The sequence below is a fragment of the Saccostrea echinata genome, unplaced genomic scaffold, assembly GCF_033153115.1.
Source record: "Saccostrea echinata isolate AGI-Se365-2 ecotype Australia unplaced genomic scaffold, CSIRO_AGI_Sech_v1 ptg000015l, whole genome shotgun sequence".
In the NCBI taxonomy this organism is placed as follows: Eukaryota; Metazoa; Mollusca; class Bivalvia; order Ostreida; family Ostreidae; genus Saccostrea; species Saccostrea echinata.
In genome coordinates this window covers 9,368,505-9,387,673 of record NW_026889764.1, presented here as the reverse complement: position 1 = coordinate 9,387,673, position 19,169 = coordinate 9,368,505, and the positions used below count along the sequence as shown (strand labels likewise).

The window sequence follows — 19,169 nt, the reverse complement described above, 5'->3', positions numbered from 1 at the left end:
CATAAATATGATATATAAACAATTATTCTGAGAAGTCTCAATTTATTCCGTTACCTTCCGTTATAATTATCAAGTGGAATTGGCATGGAGCTTCAATAATCTTGACTTTCCACTCAAAGCCTTCTTCTATATAAAACAAGCAGAACCAAAATTATTATTTGAAGGAACGATTATTCTCCGTTGTTGAGTCAGAGAACTTGTAGTGAGAAAAAATAAATCTCAAGTTCATAAAAAAAAAATTCAACCAGTAATTGTTGTTTATCAGTTTAATATGAAAGCTGTCAACAAAACATTGACTTGTCTATGTACATTGTTTCTTTGTCCCTGTGTGACATTTAGAGGTTATTATTTACTTTTTTTCATTCTTCTCACACTAACCCAAACCATGTTACAAGAGAATGATTGTATGTAAGAGAAATCAAATTGTTTTTATAACTTTCTGAATTTTCTGTACTGTTATGATACAGACTCCACTCCATGACTCCACAAGATTCCACTCCACTCCACTCTCAGCTTTTTACCCCAAGCCCTACTACAGACGACATGTAAGTTCTACCATTAGAAACTATTGTTCATTTGATACATATTAATCGTTTTCCTCCTTGATGATTGAAATTAACCATTTTTTAACTTCGACACAATAAACGTCCATAAACATCTCATATTTTTAAATATTAAAAAATTTATAAAAATATCTTTTTATAATTAAATTGAACTCCATACAGATGTTTTCCAAAACAAAAGTTAGTCTTCGATATTCAATGTAGATTTATTTTTGTAGAATTTGCAAACTCTTGTGTTTGAGAACATCAATGTTTTTCAAGTTTCATTTTATACATTTATAAATTATAAATAATTTTCTCTGATTTCTAATCTTGGAATTCCTACTAATACGTTATAAAATTTAAAAAAAAAAAATACATGTCACTGATACAATCTCCTCATTTCTGTTCCTCTTCAAAGCGCATGCAAATGTTTATAAGAAAATAACAATACTATTTTAAATTGTACGAGAGCAATAAGATAAAATCAACTGTTAAATAAAATACGTTTATTAAGATACACAATGAATAACACAGAGAGAAAGTCAGTTAATGGATTTCAACCTTAGAAGTCAGTGTATATATCTATAATTAGGATTACTGCTAAAATTGAGCATATCTTTCTTATTAGCCTATCACATTAGAATGTCTATTGAACTGCATCTCAATGTCTGGAAGCACTGTATACTGTGATATGGCTCTTCTCTTTCTTCTGTTTATTTTGAGGCTTGTTTGGAGATGTACTCCTTTATTTTTGGATTGTTTTTCACTTTCTCAATAAAAGCCCCAAGTTTAGGAGGAAATGGCGGCGGTGTAGCATAACTAGCGACTTGATCGACTGTGTCAAAGACCTTGAGGTCAGCAATCGACAGCTTTAAAAAAATTTAAAAAATATTGATAGACGAAAAAAAATTAAATCTACACCATGACAAAATTATGGATGGGGAAAGGTCTGTTAATGAAATTTAATTAAGATATCAACGAAAGGAACAGTAGATAAAATAAGTCCAATTAAAACCCATTCATGAATAGAAATAGGCCAGTCAAATGAAATCAAAATGATATAAACATATTTTGAAAAAGATCTCCCCCCTCCCCCAAAAAGCAATCTACATACTACATAAGTAAACTGGTATAGGAAGATTAGACAATGAAATGTGAATAAAAAGGATCATCAATATTTAAAGGTCAGCAAGTGACACATTAGATAGCATAAAATATAAACTTCTGGTGAATGAAGAATGAAAGAAAGACAAAAGAAAGAAAAAATTAAATTAAAAGTAAGGCTAGCCAAAGAAATCGAAAAAAGACAATCTTAGAGCATTCCTGCTTGAAAACCAATTAAAATATAAGAAATACCAAACAGTTCAGGTAGAATTTAATAGTCGTCCCTAAAAAATAATAAAATTAGCACACTAAAGAATTTAATGTTAAAATTAAACTCCGTGTAGAGACTCGCCTATAAACAAAATTATGCAAACAAGATGGACAGAAAAACTTTTAATCATAATGGGTGACAAAAAACCTTAACATATAAAACAGTAATCAATCTTTGCAATTTCAGAAATTTGCTCATTCATGCAAATTACACACATATTTTGTGTCCCGCTTTCGCAAAGACGCGAGAACATTAAATTTCATCCAACTGTCATTCTGTCCCTCTATCCATCTGTGATTCTGACAAAAAACTTTTACCTTGAACATAACTTTTCAATGTGAGAAGATAATACTTTCATATTTCACAGGTGCATTACCTGTTACAAGGGCTTTCTCAAATAACCATGATTTTTTTTTTTATCTCACGACCTTGGAGGTTTCACATACTTTTAATATTTTTTAAAAACATTTTGATAATTTTTGAATGAGAGAACAGAAGGCTTTAATATTTCACATGCGCATCACTTGTGACAAGATCAAATGTTCTTTGACTTTTAACTTCATGACCTTTAATACAATAAAATAAAATAAATAAATAAAATCGACCTAGGACGTAACTTTTGCACCTGAAGAGACTGGGTCTCAGATTTTTACATGTGCGTTACCTGTGACAATGATTTCTGACAGTATGTCCTTGAACCTGAACTCTGACATACATTTTTAGAAAAAAAATAACCTTCGCAAAAACTTTTGAACCAGTAAGTGCGGAACTTTCATATCTTTTTTAAATTAACAAATTCTTTCAGAATGTACTAAGATTTTTGACCTCATGACCTTAAAATTGATATCAGACTTTTAAAAACTTGAATCTTGTCTTAACTTTTATTCAGGAACATATTGCTATAAATAGATAAAATTTTTGTACATGTATAACGGACAGACACGTCAGGACAGAGAAAAGAATTACCTATATCCCATAAATCATCGCACCTAAAACACACCAAAACCTGAAAGCAGGATTGTGACGGTACATATTGTCGTTTTGTACATATTGTCATCGGCGACAATATATACCTACCCTCACTGCACATACTGTCGTTCATCGGTACATATTGTCGCCGGAAACGAGCCTTATTTTCCTCCTGCATAATAGACGACAAAATGTACATTCAAGCACCAGCACATATTGTCGCCGACGACAACGTCAAGGTTGATATATATTGTCGTCGATATATTGTTTTGACGAATATTAACTTGAGAAATGAAAGAGAGATTGACAAACACACACGCACGGAGGGAGACAGACATCATTACTTGCAATACTGTAGGGAGAAAACTTTTTGGTCAGGAAATTGTGTCCAGGATTGATGTACATCACCATGATATGTCAAGATATCGTAATTCTTGAGATATCTGATACACCAGCCTATTCTTTTTTTCTTGTAATATATACTTGGATATTGAATTCATGTATTCTTTTTTTTTTGTTCAGTAGTATTGATTATTTGAAAATTATTTTTTTGCGTTATTCTTATATGCAATTTTGTGCCGATATAATCGGTGTTGGGGTTGACATTTTTAGATCACCTAAACTGGGAGTTCAAGTGAGCTTTTCTGATCACATTTTGTCTGACCGTCCCTCTGTCTGTAAACTTTTCACAACCTCAGCTTCTTCTCAAGAACTACTGGGTCAGTTTCAACTAAACCTGCCACAAAGCATCCGTGGATAAAGGGGATTCAAGTTTAAATTATTTACTTAACATATACAGTAACACGCCTTTACATACAAATGACTTTTGATTGTCAAGAAAATTCTGAACCTCAACCCCCCCCCCCCCCTTCATTTTGAAATATCTGGATCCACCAGCAGTAGGAACAGCAGTAGGCCCGTGATAAGTGATGTTTATATGGAAGTATCCTTAAGTAGTGTACATTCAAGTATCTTCAAATCATGACCCCGGAGCTATGGGATGGAGCCACAATGGGCGATCAAAGTTTTAACTAGGAATATATGGAAAATTCCTCTGAAAGTTATCTTCTCAAAAACAGGAAAGCAAAATTAATAATATTTATATGGAGCATTGTCGTGCATTGCCATGCGACATGTTCTTAAGGATGACAAAATGCGCAGTGAGGGTAGGTACACATTGTCGCCGGCGACAATATGAACAGGACGACAAAATGTACCGTCACAATCACGCTGCATGAAATAGCATACGAGACACGTCAGTGTGATTCACACACCGATTATATTCACAAAACTACCAAAAACAACAAAAGATATCTTTAAGCAACAATATTTTGGGGCGACAATGTACAGTGAGGTTGAGGCAAAAAAATGTCGTCAGCGACAATATGTACATGTGTAACTTTTCATCCGGCGACAATATGTACCGATGGACGACAATATGTGCAGTGAGGGTAGGTACATATTGTCGCCGACGACAATATGTACAAAACGACAATATGTAACGTCACAAGGATCTCTGAATTTGGTTGTAAGTTCAATGCAGGTTGGTTTAGGCAGCGCACAAATTTTAATTCGGCAAATCTACACTTTTTTGTAAAAAGAAACATTGAAAAAACAGAAAAAACCACAAATAAAACGTTTACTATTTTTATCCACTGCATATGCATAAACATGAAGGAGTCTAAGAATGAAAGAAGCACTCAACTACGAGGTTATTATGTGACGTCTAAAAGTACAAAAGTATATATGTCTTTGTGAAAAAGTTAAGACTATTTGTAAAACCCAGGTTGGACCAGGATTTTCGAAACTGATAACCAGATTTTGCCATAAAAGTTCAACACTACCTTAGGGATAATTCATTCCCTTTTTTCAATAATTATTTAAAAACATTCCTAATCCTACCCTCCTCTCAAAGAAATAAAATACTTATTCCTCACTTGAAATCTTACCAAAATTTTTACATTTTGCACATACTATTGAAGAATTTATTTTTATTTCCTGTTTACCACACAATCCTAGTAAAACTCTCCAAGTACTATAGGACATGAGCTTTCGATATGGACAAAAACTATGTTTCAAAGTATGCGGCGTAGTGTCTTTCTTGTTAAGAAAGACAGAGGAAAGGCTGATCGGGATGTCTAAATACTGCCTTCTTCATTAAAAAAAATGGCAACAATAAATCAGCGTACCTTTTTCTTAAACTTTAATTCCTTATAAATGAATCTCACCTTTTATTCACAATATAATGCTTTTTAACTCCCATTTCGTGTAATTGTTTGCAAGAATACTCGTTACGTTTCATTTTCATTCAGCAAATATTTGATCAATAGTTATGACGTCATGGGTTAATTATTTAACCCCCGCGACAAATATACTTTGTTTCGCGACAAATTTACTTTGTTTTTTTTAACCAACCAAAAATTACAAGAACTATAATAGTTTATATTATGCTTTGCATGTTTCGATTCATTTCTAGGACTTGAAATAATTCTTTAAATATAATATTTTAAGAAATCATTATCTCTAAATAATACACCATATAGCTTACTTTTAGGTTATATTGTATATGCAAGTAGAACGTCTTAACATATCCGCGAAGATTCTATAAAAAAAACTTTACTCTATCAGAAACTCACTCTATTTCCCACGAAGAATCCATCCCCTCCATTATTTTCCTTCAGAATTTCCTCCATTAAATTGAGATATTGTGGAAATTTGTTTTCTTCTAGATCTTTCTTCAATTCTGCTTTCTTCGTTTCGTCTTTCTCGTAGACCGCATCAGAGACGTCTTTCAAAAAGTCGTCAGTTGCTCCGATAATGACGTCAATGCGTGTGCTTTCGTCATTATTGTCTCCATATAAACCTATAATAAAAAAGAAATACAATTGAGGTCTTGGGACCCGTTTTACAAAAGAACTTACGACTATACTGATGTTGATTGTAAATGATTCTGTTTAAAATTGCTAGTGTAAAATTGTCTGACTACATTCCTTTTAAAAAGATAAAAACCATTTCAATGTAACTTTATTTGGAAAGTTACATGCAGAATTACATTTTAGTTTTAGTACGCAAGTTCTTTTGTAAAACGGGCCCCTGTATAGTAGCTATAGACAACCGAAATTTGTAAATCCACGGGGCCAAATAATAGACGAGCAGTATTAAATCTACTGGCCTTAAGAATATTTCTTTATGCTGAAAATCTTGAAATATTGTCATTCAATATTGTTTTTGAAGTTTATCTTGTAAATGAGATACAAAAATCTTACTTGATTTTTTAATAAAAATAGGTATTAAAATACTGTTAAATCAGTTAGATTAATTACTCAGTGCAGAATAATTTTTCAAGCAAACACAAAAGGCCATACGTACGAACTTAATACAGCTGACTTGATAAGTGCATTCTGGTGGCTCGCATAAAAAAGGAATGTATTCTATTTTACTAAATATTAATATTCATAGAAAAAGTAAACTTACCAAAGGCTCTCCCAACATATCTCAAGATGGCGCCAGATTGGGGTATGTATTTGTCATCCACCTGCAGACCTGGTAAATGATTTTGTGGGATAGCTAATAAAAGAGAATGAATATTAATTATGTAAATGATAAATTTATTTTTTCAATCCATAAGAAGTAAAAATATTATGTTTGGTAACTGCATTCATGATGTACCAGTTTGTATACTGTAGACCATTCTCAGGGACATATGTTTAATTAATTTTCCCCCGATTTTCCCCCATGCAACCTTACAGGTAAATTGAGTTTTCATTCTACACTACCTATTGGCAATTCTTTTGTGTTCATGCAGACCAGTTTAAGAGTGTACTTCATCATACTCAAATTTACAAGTAATTTTTTTCTTCATAAAGAAAACTAGTAACATTATCTTTACGACAATTTAAAGCACAAAACAAGTCGCACAGTCTGTCTGCCTTTTACGTTTACCTGTTATGCTCCATGTTAGGAGGGTGAATATTCTTTAAAAATCGTTTTTGAAAACAATAATTCTTCTATAATGAAAAACATTTATTAGCAATAGTAAATATATTCTTTAGCATGGAGGTTTTCTCTAGTGTTGCTCGTCAAGGAAATTTATGTCGGACCTTTATCAGCAACGCTTTGTACTTTTCTTCAAATATCTACAAGAAAATGGCTGAAATTTTCAGTAATTAATCAGAGCGTCAGGCTTTATAGTACTTTGAATTTCTACAATCACCTTCAATATTAAGTTTTGAAGACACTGGATTTTATCATCTTTGTGAATAAATTTTTACACCTTCACCCATTTGGATCTTTTAGTATTTCTCTTTATGTGCCTCTCTATCTGATTTTCCGAACAAATTGAACTCGCACCTTCCAAAGACTTTACTATTAATTGCTTTTCATATATGAAGCTTCACAAAAAATAAATTCCAAAGTAAAAGCAAAGGAAATACTTAAATCCCAGGCTCCACACTTTTCCCAAAGATGTCATCCATACATGTACATAACCACATATATGTATATTGGAAGCCTATAAGTTTTCAAAAACCTATTATAGGTCTCGAACAGTTATAATCGTAATGAATGTGCATTCAAAGAAAAGTATGAGCTAAGCAAAATGATAAACAATATGTAAATGTATTTAGATACGGTTGCGCACAGGCATTTTTTTTTAGAATTTGCTTAGTACCTTTGTTTTAATTAGCATATAACTCAGTATTTTATGGTGGAGGCACTGCATGCATGTTTGCCCATTTAAAAAAGAGTTATTGAAAAGTAGGAGGTTCGGTTACTGATTAAAAAAAGAGTTGAAAGCAGCTCTGGGGACAAAACATGTATTCATGTTTCGTTGAATAGAATTCAGTAACTAAGATATATATAACCCTGATAAGCAAAGGGGGCCTCAACGCAAGCAAATCGAGTGAAATACTTTGCATTCAGTGTATATGTTTTTGTGGAATTATTGTTTTTCGAAATATATAGTGCTCGTGAAACTTTTTGAACCAATATTAAATTTGAAACTTTTGTATAAATAGTGATATAATCTGTTAAATGTTTCAATTCAGTTTGTGACTAATACCAAATCATTTATACCAAAATGTATAAGCATATCATACATAATAATGTAAGGGTAAGGATACTATGCTTAAATGCCTTTTCTCACCCAGGGGATTGCAACTCATATGACGAAAGGTACGTGCTACCAATTGCACCACAGCAACTGTTTACTAAAGGAATATATAAGAAGAATTCTAATTAAGATTTGATCTGCAAACAGCTTCGGGACGAAGGATTGCTTAAATGTTTGTATATTTTGTATACATATCTCGTGTACAACTGCCTGCATAATGATAACGTTTAAAATTTTGTCTTTGCCATTCACTATATGGATCAATATTATAATTAATAAAAGACAAAATTTGACACATTGCACAGTCGCCTGCGGCTTTTGCGATACATGTCAGACCCTATCTACTATTTAAACACAGTACATTTAATTCACAAAACTATTATATAACCACAATATTAATTCTAAGATATCGATAAGCCGTCATTTTTTTTTTTTTTTTTGCTTTTAAATGGAACCAGATTTTTTGTGCAATAGCATAAAATACAATTAGATCTAGAATATCTAGTATCACTGTGCATTAATATTTTACAGGACATTGAAGTGCATAGCCAATTTTCAAGTATCTTTGTTAAAATTCATCTCCTTCAAGTTCACTGTAAAACAACTGAATTCAAAGGCATTCAAGCAGTGGTAACGACGGTACTTACTTGGTTTGACTTTTAGCCATTCTTCTAGTGTAAATCTTTTGTCCTCAAACACCTGCCCTGCTAATGTAAAGGCCAATCTAATCACCTCGGCACGCCCCTTGCCCTGAAAGTACATTAATTTGTAGGTAGGCATTTTGCAGGTTATCCACGAAAAGATGGCAGACAAATATCAAGGTAAATGCTTCGTACTAAATATTTTAAATTCCTTGTTATTTTTACCTATGATACAGGGTGATACAGGGTGATACAAAATCACATCACCGTATTCGATTTCTTTCTTACTAAAATGGCTACTATAATTTCTGAATAGCTAAATATGAAAAAATACTTTATTATATTACAATAAAAAATTTCCTTATCAATGTTTTCACTGTATATAGAATCTGCATATTCTTCCATGATGAACTTAGAACGACGGCTTGATAGTGAATTTAGGACAACTAAAATGACTGAACACAGTCATTCCCTCGTCCATCAACTAAGTCCGCATATCCCAGCGCAGTCTGCCGGTGTAAGGTTGAATTTTGACCCGTGTTGAGAACAGGTATGTGTAAAACACGAAACGAGAAACAAGAAACGCGAAACGAAAAACAATGGAATGAGATTCAGCATACAATAACATGTCAACACAGAGGGACAGTTTGCGGTTTTGCTTTCATTTTGATACATAACAGATGTAGAGTGAAATGAAAACATCTAACTGAAGTCAGATTTATCAGCGACCCGCACAACTATCTCACACAGAAAAAAATATAAATTTTTTGAAAAATTTAATTAATACAATACTATTACCTGAAAGAAATTCTTACTCAGGTTTTGTTTATAATAATAAATTTGTCATCAAATGATACCTTCAGTGATAAACTACTTGAATGTATTTCCGCTTGGGTACTATATAACGGTCCAAATTTCTATGTTAGAACTCTAACTATACTTCTGTCTAAAAAAAAAGAGAAGCAATTATTACAGATCATTAGCTTTTTACTACCATAATTCCATGAAAATCTTTGTGATTTAGTAATTCTGGTAATATTATAAGTGAAATTTAATGTCGATGTTATAATAATAGCTTTCCTAATACTACATATGTATTTTTATATTGAAAAATATTATTAAATGTTTTGCTTATTCTTTGACTATGTAATAATCAGATAGTAATACTAGTATGAGGTGAAATGTCTTACCGGTTATTAAATCAGGAACTTTTCAGTTTGTTGATATCTTATTAAATCTGTCAAGACTATATCAGTAAGCTGTGCGGGCTCGCTGATAAATCTGACCTAAGTTAAAAGTTTTAATTTCACTCAGCATCTAGTTTTCTAACAAAGGAAATTAAGGCAAAAGATGTTTCTTGGTTGACATTTTGAGGTCATTAGTTACTTTTTTATTCCGTTGTTTCTCGTTTCTCATTTCTTGTTTCTCGTTTCGTGTTTTACACATACCCTGTTGAAAACTGACCCGGGAAATCTTTTTCAACGTTGAATATTGAGACCATCAGCGTTGATTCAGACCCTAGCCTGTTGAAAATTGAGCCAGTGTAAAGACGAATAATGACCCCCATAGAATAATGACCGGGGGGGGGGGGTCATATTTCAACGACAAGAAATGACCCCCCAGCTGTAGAAAAAATTAATTTTTTGTAGAAAAGAGACCTAGGGGTCATTTTTTTTTTATGTGTGAGTCCAATGAAAAATTGACCCCCGTTGAAAAATGACCCCCTTTCCAACAGAGTGCATGATACAAAATTTATAACAGGTGATTGATACCAAGGTTGGAACCTCAATGTTTGATATCCTTTTTTATGCCGTTTTTGACCAACACTGGACGAACGCGCAATTAAAATGCAATAAATCCGCATTACATTCACCTGCATATTTCTATCTTTTAAGCCTATTGTGTTTTCAGCACATATTGAAAATCGCAAAATGGCTACTATTGGTTATAACTGTTTACGTAATTTCCCTTTATGACTGTCTTCAATTTGTTTCATATTTGGATATTTGACTGATTATAGACATTCATAGCTAAATAACAGACATGCGGGATGTTCTGGCTTTTCATTGGTAAACATATCTCCCAAAGTAATCAGCATGCTTTGAGTAGGATCAACTTTTTTTTTAAAATGAAGGGAAAAAAAGAATGAGATAAGTTTTCAGAAATAAATACGGAAAGTTATGCAATGTAAGATATATGTATATTTTGAATGACATAAAAAGTCGTGCAAATGAGGTAGAATGTATCGAAAATGACGTAATAACTCGTGCGAATGACATACTGTGGATATATATATATTTCTTAATGAAAAAATGGTGAAGATAACGAAAGGTGATGATTTTAAAATATCCACAAGCAGTACAATTTTGTTAACAGGGCATAAAAAGTACCCCCGAAAATTGCAGAGGTTGGATCAGGTGCCTAGAAAGAGTAAGCATCTCCTGTTGTCCCGTCACACCCGCCGTGAGCGCTATGAATAAATCAGGTAAACAGTGATCTACGCTATGGGAATTTCTTTTAAAGTATACAGAAGTAATACGTACAGGAGAATCCCAGTAAAATGTACATTCAAGTCTGTTTACATGGTCGTCTGAGAATAGGATACATACATGTAAGAGGAATATTTTTCAATTCACTTTAAATAGTGATACATTTGTCAAATCAATATGAAAACATTTCAATACAGTGTATATTGAAGAAGATTAATGTTTTCAATTTATAAATAAAGACAGATTATTTTATTGACCTTCAAGATGAATACATGTATAAGGATTTATTTTTCCTACCTTGAACTAAAAATAGATTGAAAACAATTCTTAAAAGTTATTTCACCTGCATCTGAATTCTACTCTAGTGAACATAAAATTCAGACACAAAGAATCGGAGAAGGGGGGGGGATCGTTCCCCCTTTTCTGAATGTAAATTTTAGCAATTTCTAATTTCAAAATGTTCATTGAAAGTCTTGTAACCACCCCCTCTTTCTTATACAGTATAGTCAAAAAATCTTTCCTACTTGAGTGAGCAAGATGAACATAACATTCAGGCACATAGAATCAGGGATGGGGTGTCCACTCCCTTCCATTTCCATGAACGTATTTTTTTTTTCGCTTGAAAATGGTCATTGCAAGTCTGGTTGTCCTACCCCCAACTTTTTGATACAGTAGAGTAAAAGAAAATACCACTTACATCCATAAACTTTTTGAGGGGTTCATCAAAGATATTTTTTAAGGGTTTGGTTTTGTGTGCAGCCAAGTGAGACTCACTAAAAATAAAAACCTTAATATCTCAAAAATTAAACCTTGCTAACACTTGAAAACTGGTCTTCATAATGAAAACAATCTCTGGGTATATGCAGCTTAATTGACACTTGCAGCAGTTTGCAGCTATGGAGTGCACAATACACCTGCAGGACTGCGCAGCCACAGGTTTTAGCAGTGCACTAAAAAATCCAAAAAAATATGAAATAGTTAAACCAATTAAGTGGCTACAACTATTTGTGAAGAACCTGTGATTTAAATGTAAACTCACTACAATAGGTACATTTCTTTAAATGCATACTTGTTAGTTAAACAAGAAAATGTTAGCCATGAAAGTAGTCCCAACCACATGGCAATGTGTTAAAAATAGAATTAAAGAGACTCACTGTTGATCTAAAAATAGCACTTTATATGAAAGCCCAGATGTATCTAAAATATTACTCTATGGTGTGTACAAAACACAGGGAAATTAATGTTAGAAAAATGATTTTCTCCTTAAAAAATATGCCAAATAAGATGTTAAAAATCTGCAGGGATAATGAAAGTGGGCAATTCAAATAAGAGGCCTAGCCCACAACATTCACTTGAGTCACCTTGATGTTCTTCAGATTTCTAAGACATTCTTATCCCCCTTAATTCTCATAAAAACAAATTTGAGCTAATATTGTGGCCCCACCCTGGGTCATAAGGCCATGTCTAATCCAAAACTGATTCCACAACATGAGGATATTTCATTATCAATATGGCTAACATGGCTTATATGTTTTCTAAAGTTTTTTTTTTCACATGTATACATGCATATACCAATTTATGTGTAAAATCTGATCTCAGATTTATTTGAAGAAAAAAAAAAATGAAAAAAAATACAAATGGGGAATATTTTAATATTATCATAATAATAAGTCTGGCAAATGATTTTGACCAACTTGAATCTTCACTTCTTGAGGATGCTTGCATACATTATGAGTAAATCATTACCTTGTTGTTCATTAAAGGACAATTTTTTCCTATCTATTCCCATGTCAAACTTTGATACCCCTATTTTAGGGTTTAATTTTTATGGATGACAGATGGACAGACACCAGAGACTCTTTGATCAGAAAAGTTCAATAGAGCCTCTGTTCAGATGAGCTTAAATGTAAAATGTCTTTGATTATTGTAAAAAAATCACCAAGAAGAACAAAAGAAAAGGATGATAAATTAACTTTTTTTTATTCTTAATCACTTCCAGGATATTATATTTCTTTTAACATGTTAACCAGTATATGCAAGTTTGACTATTTTTTGTGAAACTTTCTTTAAAGATATAAGGTATAATTTTATAAATAAGCTTCAATTCTAACAATATAACTCTAATATAACTCTCCAAGCTATTTGAGACCTGTGTTCTTAGCATGGGTTTCACAAGTGTGACTTTAAAACATTTTTTTTGCATGTAATGCACTAAACAATATGAATAAATTAGATAAAACACTATTATAATATCCTGTATCATTTAGATCCCAAAATGTTCTTCATTGTAAACTCGTGGAAAGTTCAAATATGTATTTTTGTTTGGTCATCATACGTTCTTTTTCAATGATGTTTGGAAAGTTCAAAGCATTTGTTCATACAACCATGAAGTCAAAAATATTAACTTTCTTTAGTCATATCATATGAAACTAAATCACAGTCTTCACATGTTGCTGATATTTTCTCCAACACTGCTTAATTTCCAAAAGATTAACTGTTGAGACAAACCAACATGGACCAAAACCTCTGTCATTTGAATGATCTCCTTAACTTTGAAATCTGTAAAATATAAAATATAAATAATTTATAATATACCACTAAAAAAACAATACTGTTGATCACTCTCAAAGAGGGAACTTGAATTGAAAGTTAAATCTTTACGTCATGACTAAGTAAAAAGCATGCAGAGATAGACATGTAAATTTCAGGGTCAAAGGCTACACATCCCTCAGCAATGATGGTCACATTGTAAATGTTGGTTAACACTGATTGTTGGACTGAATATATCTTATTTTAATTTACAATTAGTGTAGATAAGAGTAGTTTAATCCATATAGAGATAAATGAGTCTAATCTGTATACAAAGAGGTCAACCATAAATAAGATCAATGAAGGTGAACCCAAGTGACGGTCATGTCATCTTGCCTTGGGAAGTAGATGAGACAAGCATATAAGATCATAATGAAATAAAGCAAACAAGTACAAAATCTGAAGGTTAAATGCCAGTGTAAGGATTTGATGGCAGAATTTTAAAAACCTGATATGATGACATGTGTGTTAGTAAGCTACAAGAAGATGATCAGAAACAGTTCCTTCCAAAAGAGATTGAAGTTTTCTATTATTTAAAAATAACCTCTGATGTGACTTCTTTTTTCAGTCACTGTTTACCTAACATTTGTTTTTTTATCGTTAAAGTCAACTGCAATATAAACAATTACTTTTATTGGGTTATAACGTGACATCACACATAAGGTTTGATTATTCATGATAACGATACTTAATTCGCTCAAGCAGCCTCGGGTAGGAGAGAGCTGTAGGCGGACTCCAACCATGGCTTGAGACAATGTGATGGACACATACACAACATTCACTTAAACAAAATTTTTCTTTTCATCCAACCGCATATATATTTCTCATCATAAAAATTGTACATTCTTTCATTCTGTACACATAGAATAACATCTGAATCCAATCATACAAAATGAAAATGACTAGTCAGCTCACTGTGATTATAACACCTACCTTTTACCCTTATACACATGTCTATTAAATTTACAGAATCATTTCATTGGGATATAAAACTTACCTTAAAGGGGAGGTTTTTGGGAGGGCTCCAACACAGGTATCACATGATTATGAAACGCAGAAATTGACAGTCCAGAGAAAATATCTGAGCAGTGTTCTTTTTTGTGAAACAAGGCATTCTGTAAAGATGGTAAACATAGTTATAATAAATTTTTGGAAAAAAAGTTCAAAAACAATTCTTTTAAATCTAGATATCAATATTAATCTTTGTTGAACATGTTGAAGGGTGTCAGTGTTTTAACTGAATGGTATTTATTTCCTGAAACTGTGTCCAATAAAACTTTTTTTCTATGAGACATTATAAGAATAGAGTTTTGCTTCCATCTCTCGAAATTATGTGAATTTGAATTTGATTATTGTTTGTTATCTTCATATTTCATTGAAAGTCTCTTCCATTTTTTTCTTTAAGCATTTTAACCTCAATGTGTCAAACTATACCATATTTCTTGATTTTTTTTATTGCTCCCATCAGGATAGAAATAACAAGGTTTGCCTGTACCATTAAAATGCAGGTCCTCCAAAAAAAAAAAAAAAATAATAATAATAATAATAACCTAGCTTTGAGATAAAGTGGTGGCTACATGTACATTCATTTTTTTTTCAATTTTATAGAAAAATCTTAGAGGTTTCTACAAGAATATTATGGTATTTATGGATCAGTACCAAGGTTTACCCCCCACCCCACCCCCAGCACCTTATCTCTTCCTTACAAGTGCAACCAACAACCAAGTCTAATTAAGCATATGAAAAACTTTCATAAAATGAACATTCAATTAAAAATAAACATGCTTGGTAGCATTTGATTCAGCATGCTCAATGGTAACCTAAGATCAGGTAAGACCCCCTTTTTATACTCCCTTTTTGATGAAACCAATGCAGTTGCAGAAATTCAAGTTTTCAATCTTAACCATTTCAACTAGAGAATATTAATCATTAATACTTTATGCAATTTTCATCTTTAAAAAAAGCTATTTTTCAATTTTGCTGCACTCTTCATTTGATGAACATTGAACAATTTACATATCAAGCAATAAGCAAATTAAGTTGACATCCTTGACATTTTTTATCGTTTAATTTACTTTTCCCCATGAGAACTACATATACTGCACTAATCTGCAAATCAGAAGGACCAAGTCCAAAATGATGATTTGTATACATAGTACAAACTTATGTGAAAATTATTTATATAAATAATTAATAATACTTGCATCTCTTTTACAAAAAGTAAAACAAAAAAGCAATAAAATTTGAATATCAAAATTTTGATTTACAAAAAACACATCTGATTTACCATATATGTGTACTACGTAGAGCCACTTCACTTAGCCGTCATTGGACATTTAACTTGGTGTGTCTGAGGCTCAATGAAGGATCTTACACAAAAATCGCTCATTAATGAAAACAAAATTTAGTTCTTTACTCTACTCGTAATATTTGAAACCCTGTTTTTGACTGAACTATATTTTTATACAATGACGAATACTTTTAGTATTTTGAAACATAGTCACATTTATTAGAGGAACCTTAAATATTGCCCGCTACCAAATTGTGGTCTGCAAGAAACAAGTGGAAATTCTCAGATCCTTTGTATAACGTTTAACCTTTTTAAAATTGATGTGCATCAGATCGCAGGCGTTGTCATACTCAAAATGTATTACTGAAACTAGGAGTTATATCGTATTTCTGAGATAAGGCTTATAAATCACAATAAACACAACAAATCGACTTACCAGCTCCTACTTTCACTTAAGCCGAATATCGCATGACAGACCTCAGAAATAAACTACGCTAAGTGATTATAGTTCTTAATTTTCGTGCAATATTTTTCAATATTATATGACATTGTCCTACATTTGTAGGATTAATATGCTTATTTGATAAAAGGTAATTAATAGCCTTACCTGCAAAAGAAATAACAGACGTTAAATTCAGTCGGAACTGCTAAAACTGTTAATTTATCTGTCCATTGTAAAATCGAAGACGGAGCATTCCCTGATATGACGTAAACATCGATGTTACTTTTATAATAAACAATATTAAACATTTAGATCGAAACATTCTAATAGCTGGAGATTTTTTACGAAATATCTCTCTAATTGCTTTGTGTAATCGATGTACTAGAGACATCAGATTACAGAAATAGTCAGTTGGTTTCAATACCGGAATGGCAGCCCCCAGATTTCGCATGGCGGACATGCCTAGTTGATGAAAAACAGACAGTTATGGAAAAAGTACGCACAGAATTGTTAGGAACTTAACAAATAGTTGTACCCATGACGTTCAACTATCTGCACATATACAACAAATGTCATGTTATTGTTTTGTTAGACCTGTAGCTGTGCAGTCCTGCAGGTGTAATATGCACATTATTGCTGCATGACACTGCAAGTGACAACCAAACTGCATACATGTCAATACAGCTTTCCCATGGAAGGTGTCATAGGTCAGTTTTCAAGAGTAAGCAAGAAGTATTTATTAAGATATTGAGATTTTTATATCATACGAGTTTCACTTGGATGAACACAAAACCAAACCCTTAACTAAAAGTATTTTTTCCCTCTTATATTGCGCCATTTCCCCTTTCGATGCTATGCATGACATTTATTTTTTCTACATTGCACCAAAACTAGATTTCAAATACAAAAGTAATACTGGTTACGCTTATGTTAACTCCTATTCTTTCACGGTGTTTGGTTAGGACTTGAGCAAATGTAAACAAGAAACTTGACATGTCTGCTTAATCAGTTTGTATCAATTTAATCGTTGAATCATATAATAAAACAATTATTGCTGTTTTTTTCTGTCAGGACGATCAGTGATTTTCTACTATCGAAAAACAATGCTCTCCTCGCACTTTGGACTCGTTAAATCTTTAACTTCACTAGATTCTGAATCATTGAATTGACCTTAAAAACAGCAATGATTGTATAATGTAATGAGATCAATATATCATCGATTTATTCCCAATGAAGCCCAAGTGAGCATTTTGGCCAATAGGTCTCTTGATTTATTTTTTTTTTTGCCCCCTAAAAGTTTCAACTTAAATCCGCTTTAGTTCACAAGGGGTCATTATTCTACGGGGGTCATTTTTCTTCACGTGGGGTATGCAGGTTTTTAGGGTGATGACACTTTTTCTACGGGCAATATGGTCATTATTCTATGGGGGTCATTATTCGTCTTTACACCGGATCGTTGAATTTTGATCATAAAACCGGGTCAAAATTCAACAACACAAAAACAGATATAAATTAAATTGACATTTAAAATAAAGATTAATTGATTCAAAAATTACTCATGTATATAACATGTGTATATATTTATATTTCACCATGTCCATAGTAACCAGGGGAGGGGAGGGGGGGGGGGAGGGATGGCTGTTTCCTTTAATACATGCGATCATATAGTATACAATAGGAAACAACAAAGCTAAAAACCTTCAGTCTGTTGACCTTTCTTTCGTCTTTTTGCTTGTCAATGAATTTTTGTTCAATTGCCCCTACCCTAACCCCACACCCACCCCAATTAAAACAAAAAAAACTAAAACTGTTTTTTCTTTGAGCTGTTCACTGAATATATTTTCATTCTTTCGATTAACATGAATACTGATACATGTTCAAATGGTCAATTTGTACTAAACATGTGGCACTTTAGAAAGGAAGGTCTTGAATTTTCTAAAGACCTATGGCAAAAATCACATTATTTCAGTTCATTTCTAATATGCACAAAGAAGGCTTAAATATGCAATCAATATTGTACTATTTTTCACTTATATATAGTGAACGTTTCGCTTACATGTATATTCGCCATAGGCAATACTAGTGTTTTTATATACCAGTGAAAGGAAAATCTACAAAACTTAACAAAAAGGGAAAATAAAATTCGTACTTAGTAAATACTATATCCAGATTGAAAATTGAGAGCTACTTTAACTTTAAACAACACCTTTAGCCCTTGTGTATAATTAAGACTCCCCAAACTTAATACACCCCACAGTTAAAAAAATGACACTTCATTTTTTTTGTATCGTTATTCAATAATTTCAACCTTTTCTCGTTTACTTTTCATTAATACATTATACAAAAAAATTTAATGTCCTACGACTGCCAATACATATGAAATGACAAGGGCATATGGTCTAATTAAATTACTATAGATCTGAAATTTGGTCATCTTTCTCTATGAAATGAAATAATTGAAAAAAGTAGCCCTTTCTTCGATAGTTTGTAAGTTGAGGCACGGGTTAGATCAACCGACTGAATTTTCTTTACAAAATATACTGGTATACGTAATTTTCAGCCAAAATGAAAAAGGTGGAAATAACAAACAGTGAATGACCTCAAAATTCTCAAAACAATACAAATTTGTGAACAAGACATAAAACACGCACCCCTGGAAACTCCAGAGATTGAATCTGATGCCTAAGAGCAGTAAGCATTCCCTGTCGTTCAGTCAAAC

General features: G+C 32.3%; 1 protein-coding gene and 1 long non-coding RNA gene across 2 annotated transcripts; both read right to left on the bottom strand.

The window, feature by feature from the left end:
• Positions 1–1,036: 1,036 nt before the first annotated feature.
• Positions 1,037–8,823, bottom strand: LOC133187491 (glutathione S-transferase 1-like). The gene is made up of 4 exons (XM_061322891.1): positions 8,647–8,823; positions 6,364–6,456; positions 5,526–5,752; positions 1,037–1,414 (listed from the first exon to the last, which is right to left on the bottom strand). Exons 1-4 carry the CDS (start codon positions 8,777–8,779, stop codon positions 1,259–1,261), a joined length of 609 nt encoding a protein of 202 aa, XP_061178875.1. The 5' UTR covers positions 8,780–8,823; the 3' UTR covers positions 1,037–1,258.
• Positions 8,824–13,574: 4,751 nt separating this feature from the next.
• On the bottom strand, positions 13,575–16,096 carry LOC133187823 (uncharacterized). The gene is made up of 3 exons (XR_009721256.1): positions 16,006–16,096; positions 14,716–14,833; positions 13,575–13,688 (listed from the first exon to the last, which is right to left on the bottom strand). It is a non-coding gene; the product is annotated as an uncharacterized LOC133187823 (long non-coding RNA).
• Between the last annotated feature and the right edge of the window lie 3,073 nt (positions 16,097–19,169).

Bases quoted from the DNA above. Each gene is read 5' to 3' on its own strand.
- LOC133187491 (XM_061322891.1), bottom strand. From the start codon at position 8,779: ATGCCTACCTACAAATTAATGTACTTTCAGGGCAAGGGGCGTGCCGAG. The intron at 5,753-6,363 runs GTAAGTTTACTT...TTTTTATTATAG, and splicing joins ATATGTTGGGAGAGCCTTTG to GTTTATATGGAGACAATAAT. The intron at 1,415-5,525 runs GTGAGTTTCTGA...ATTTTTTTAAAG, and splicing joins GATTCTTCGTGGGAAATAGA to CTGTCGATTGCTGACCTCAA.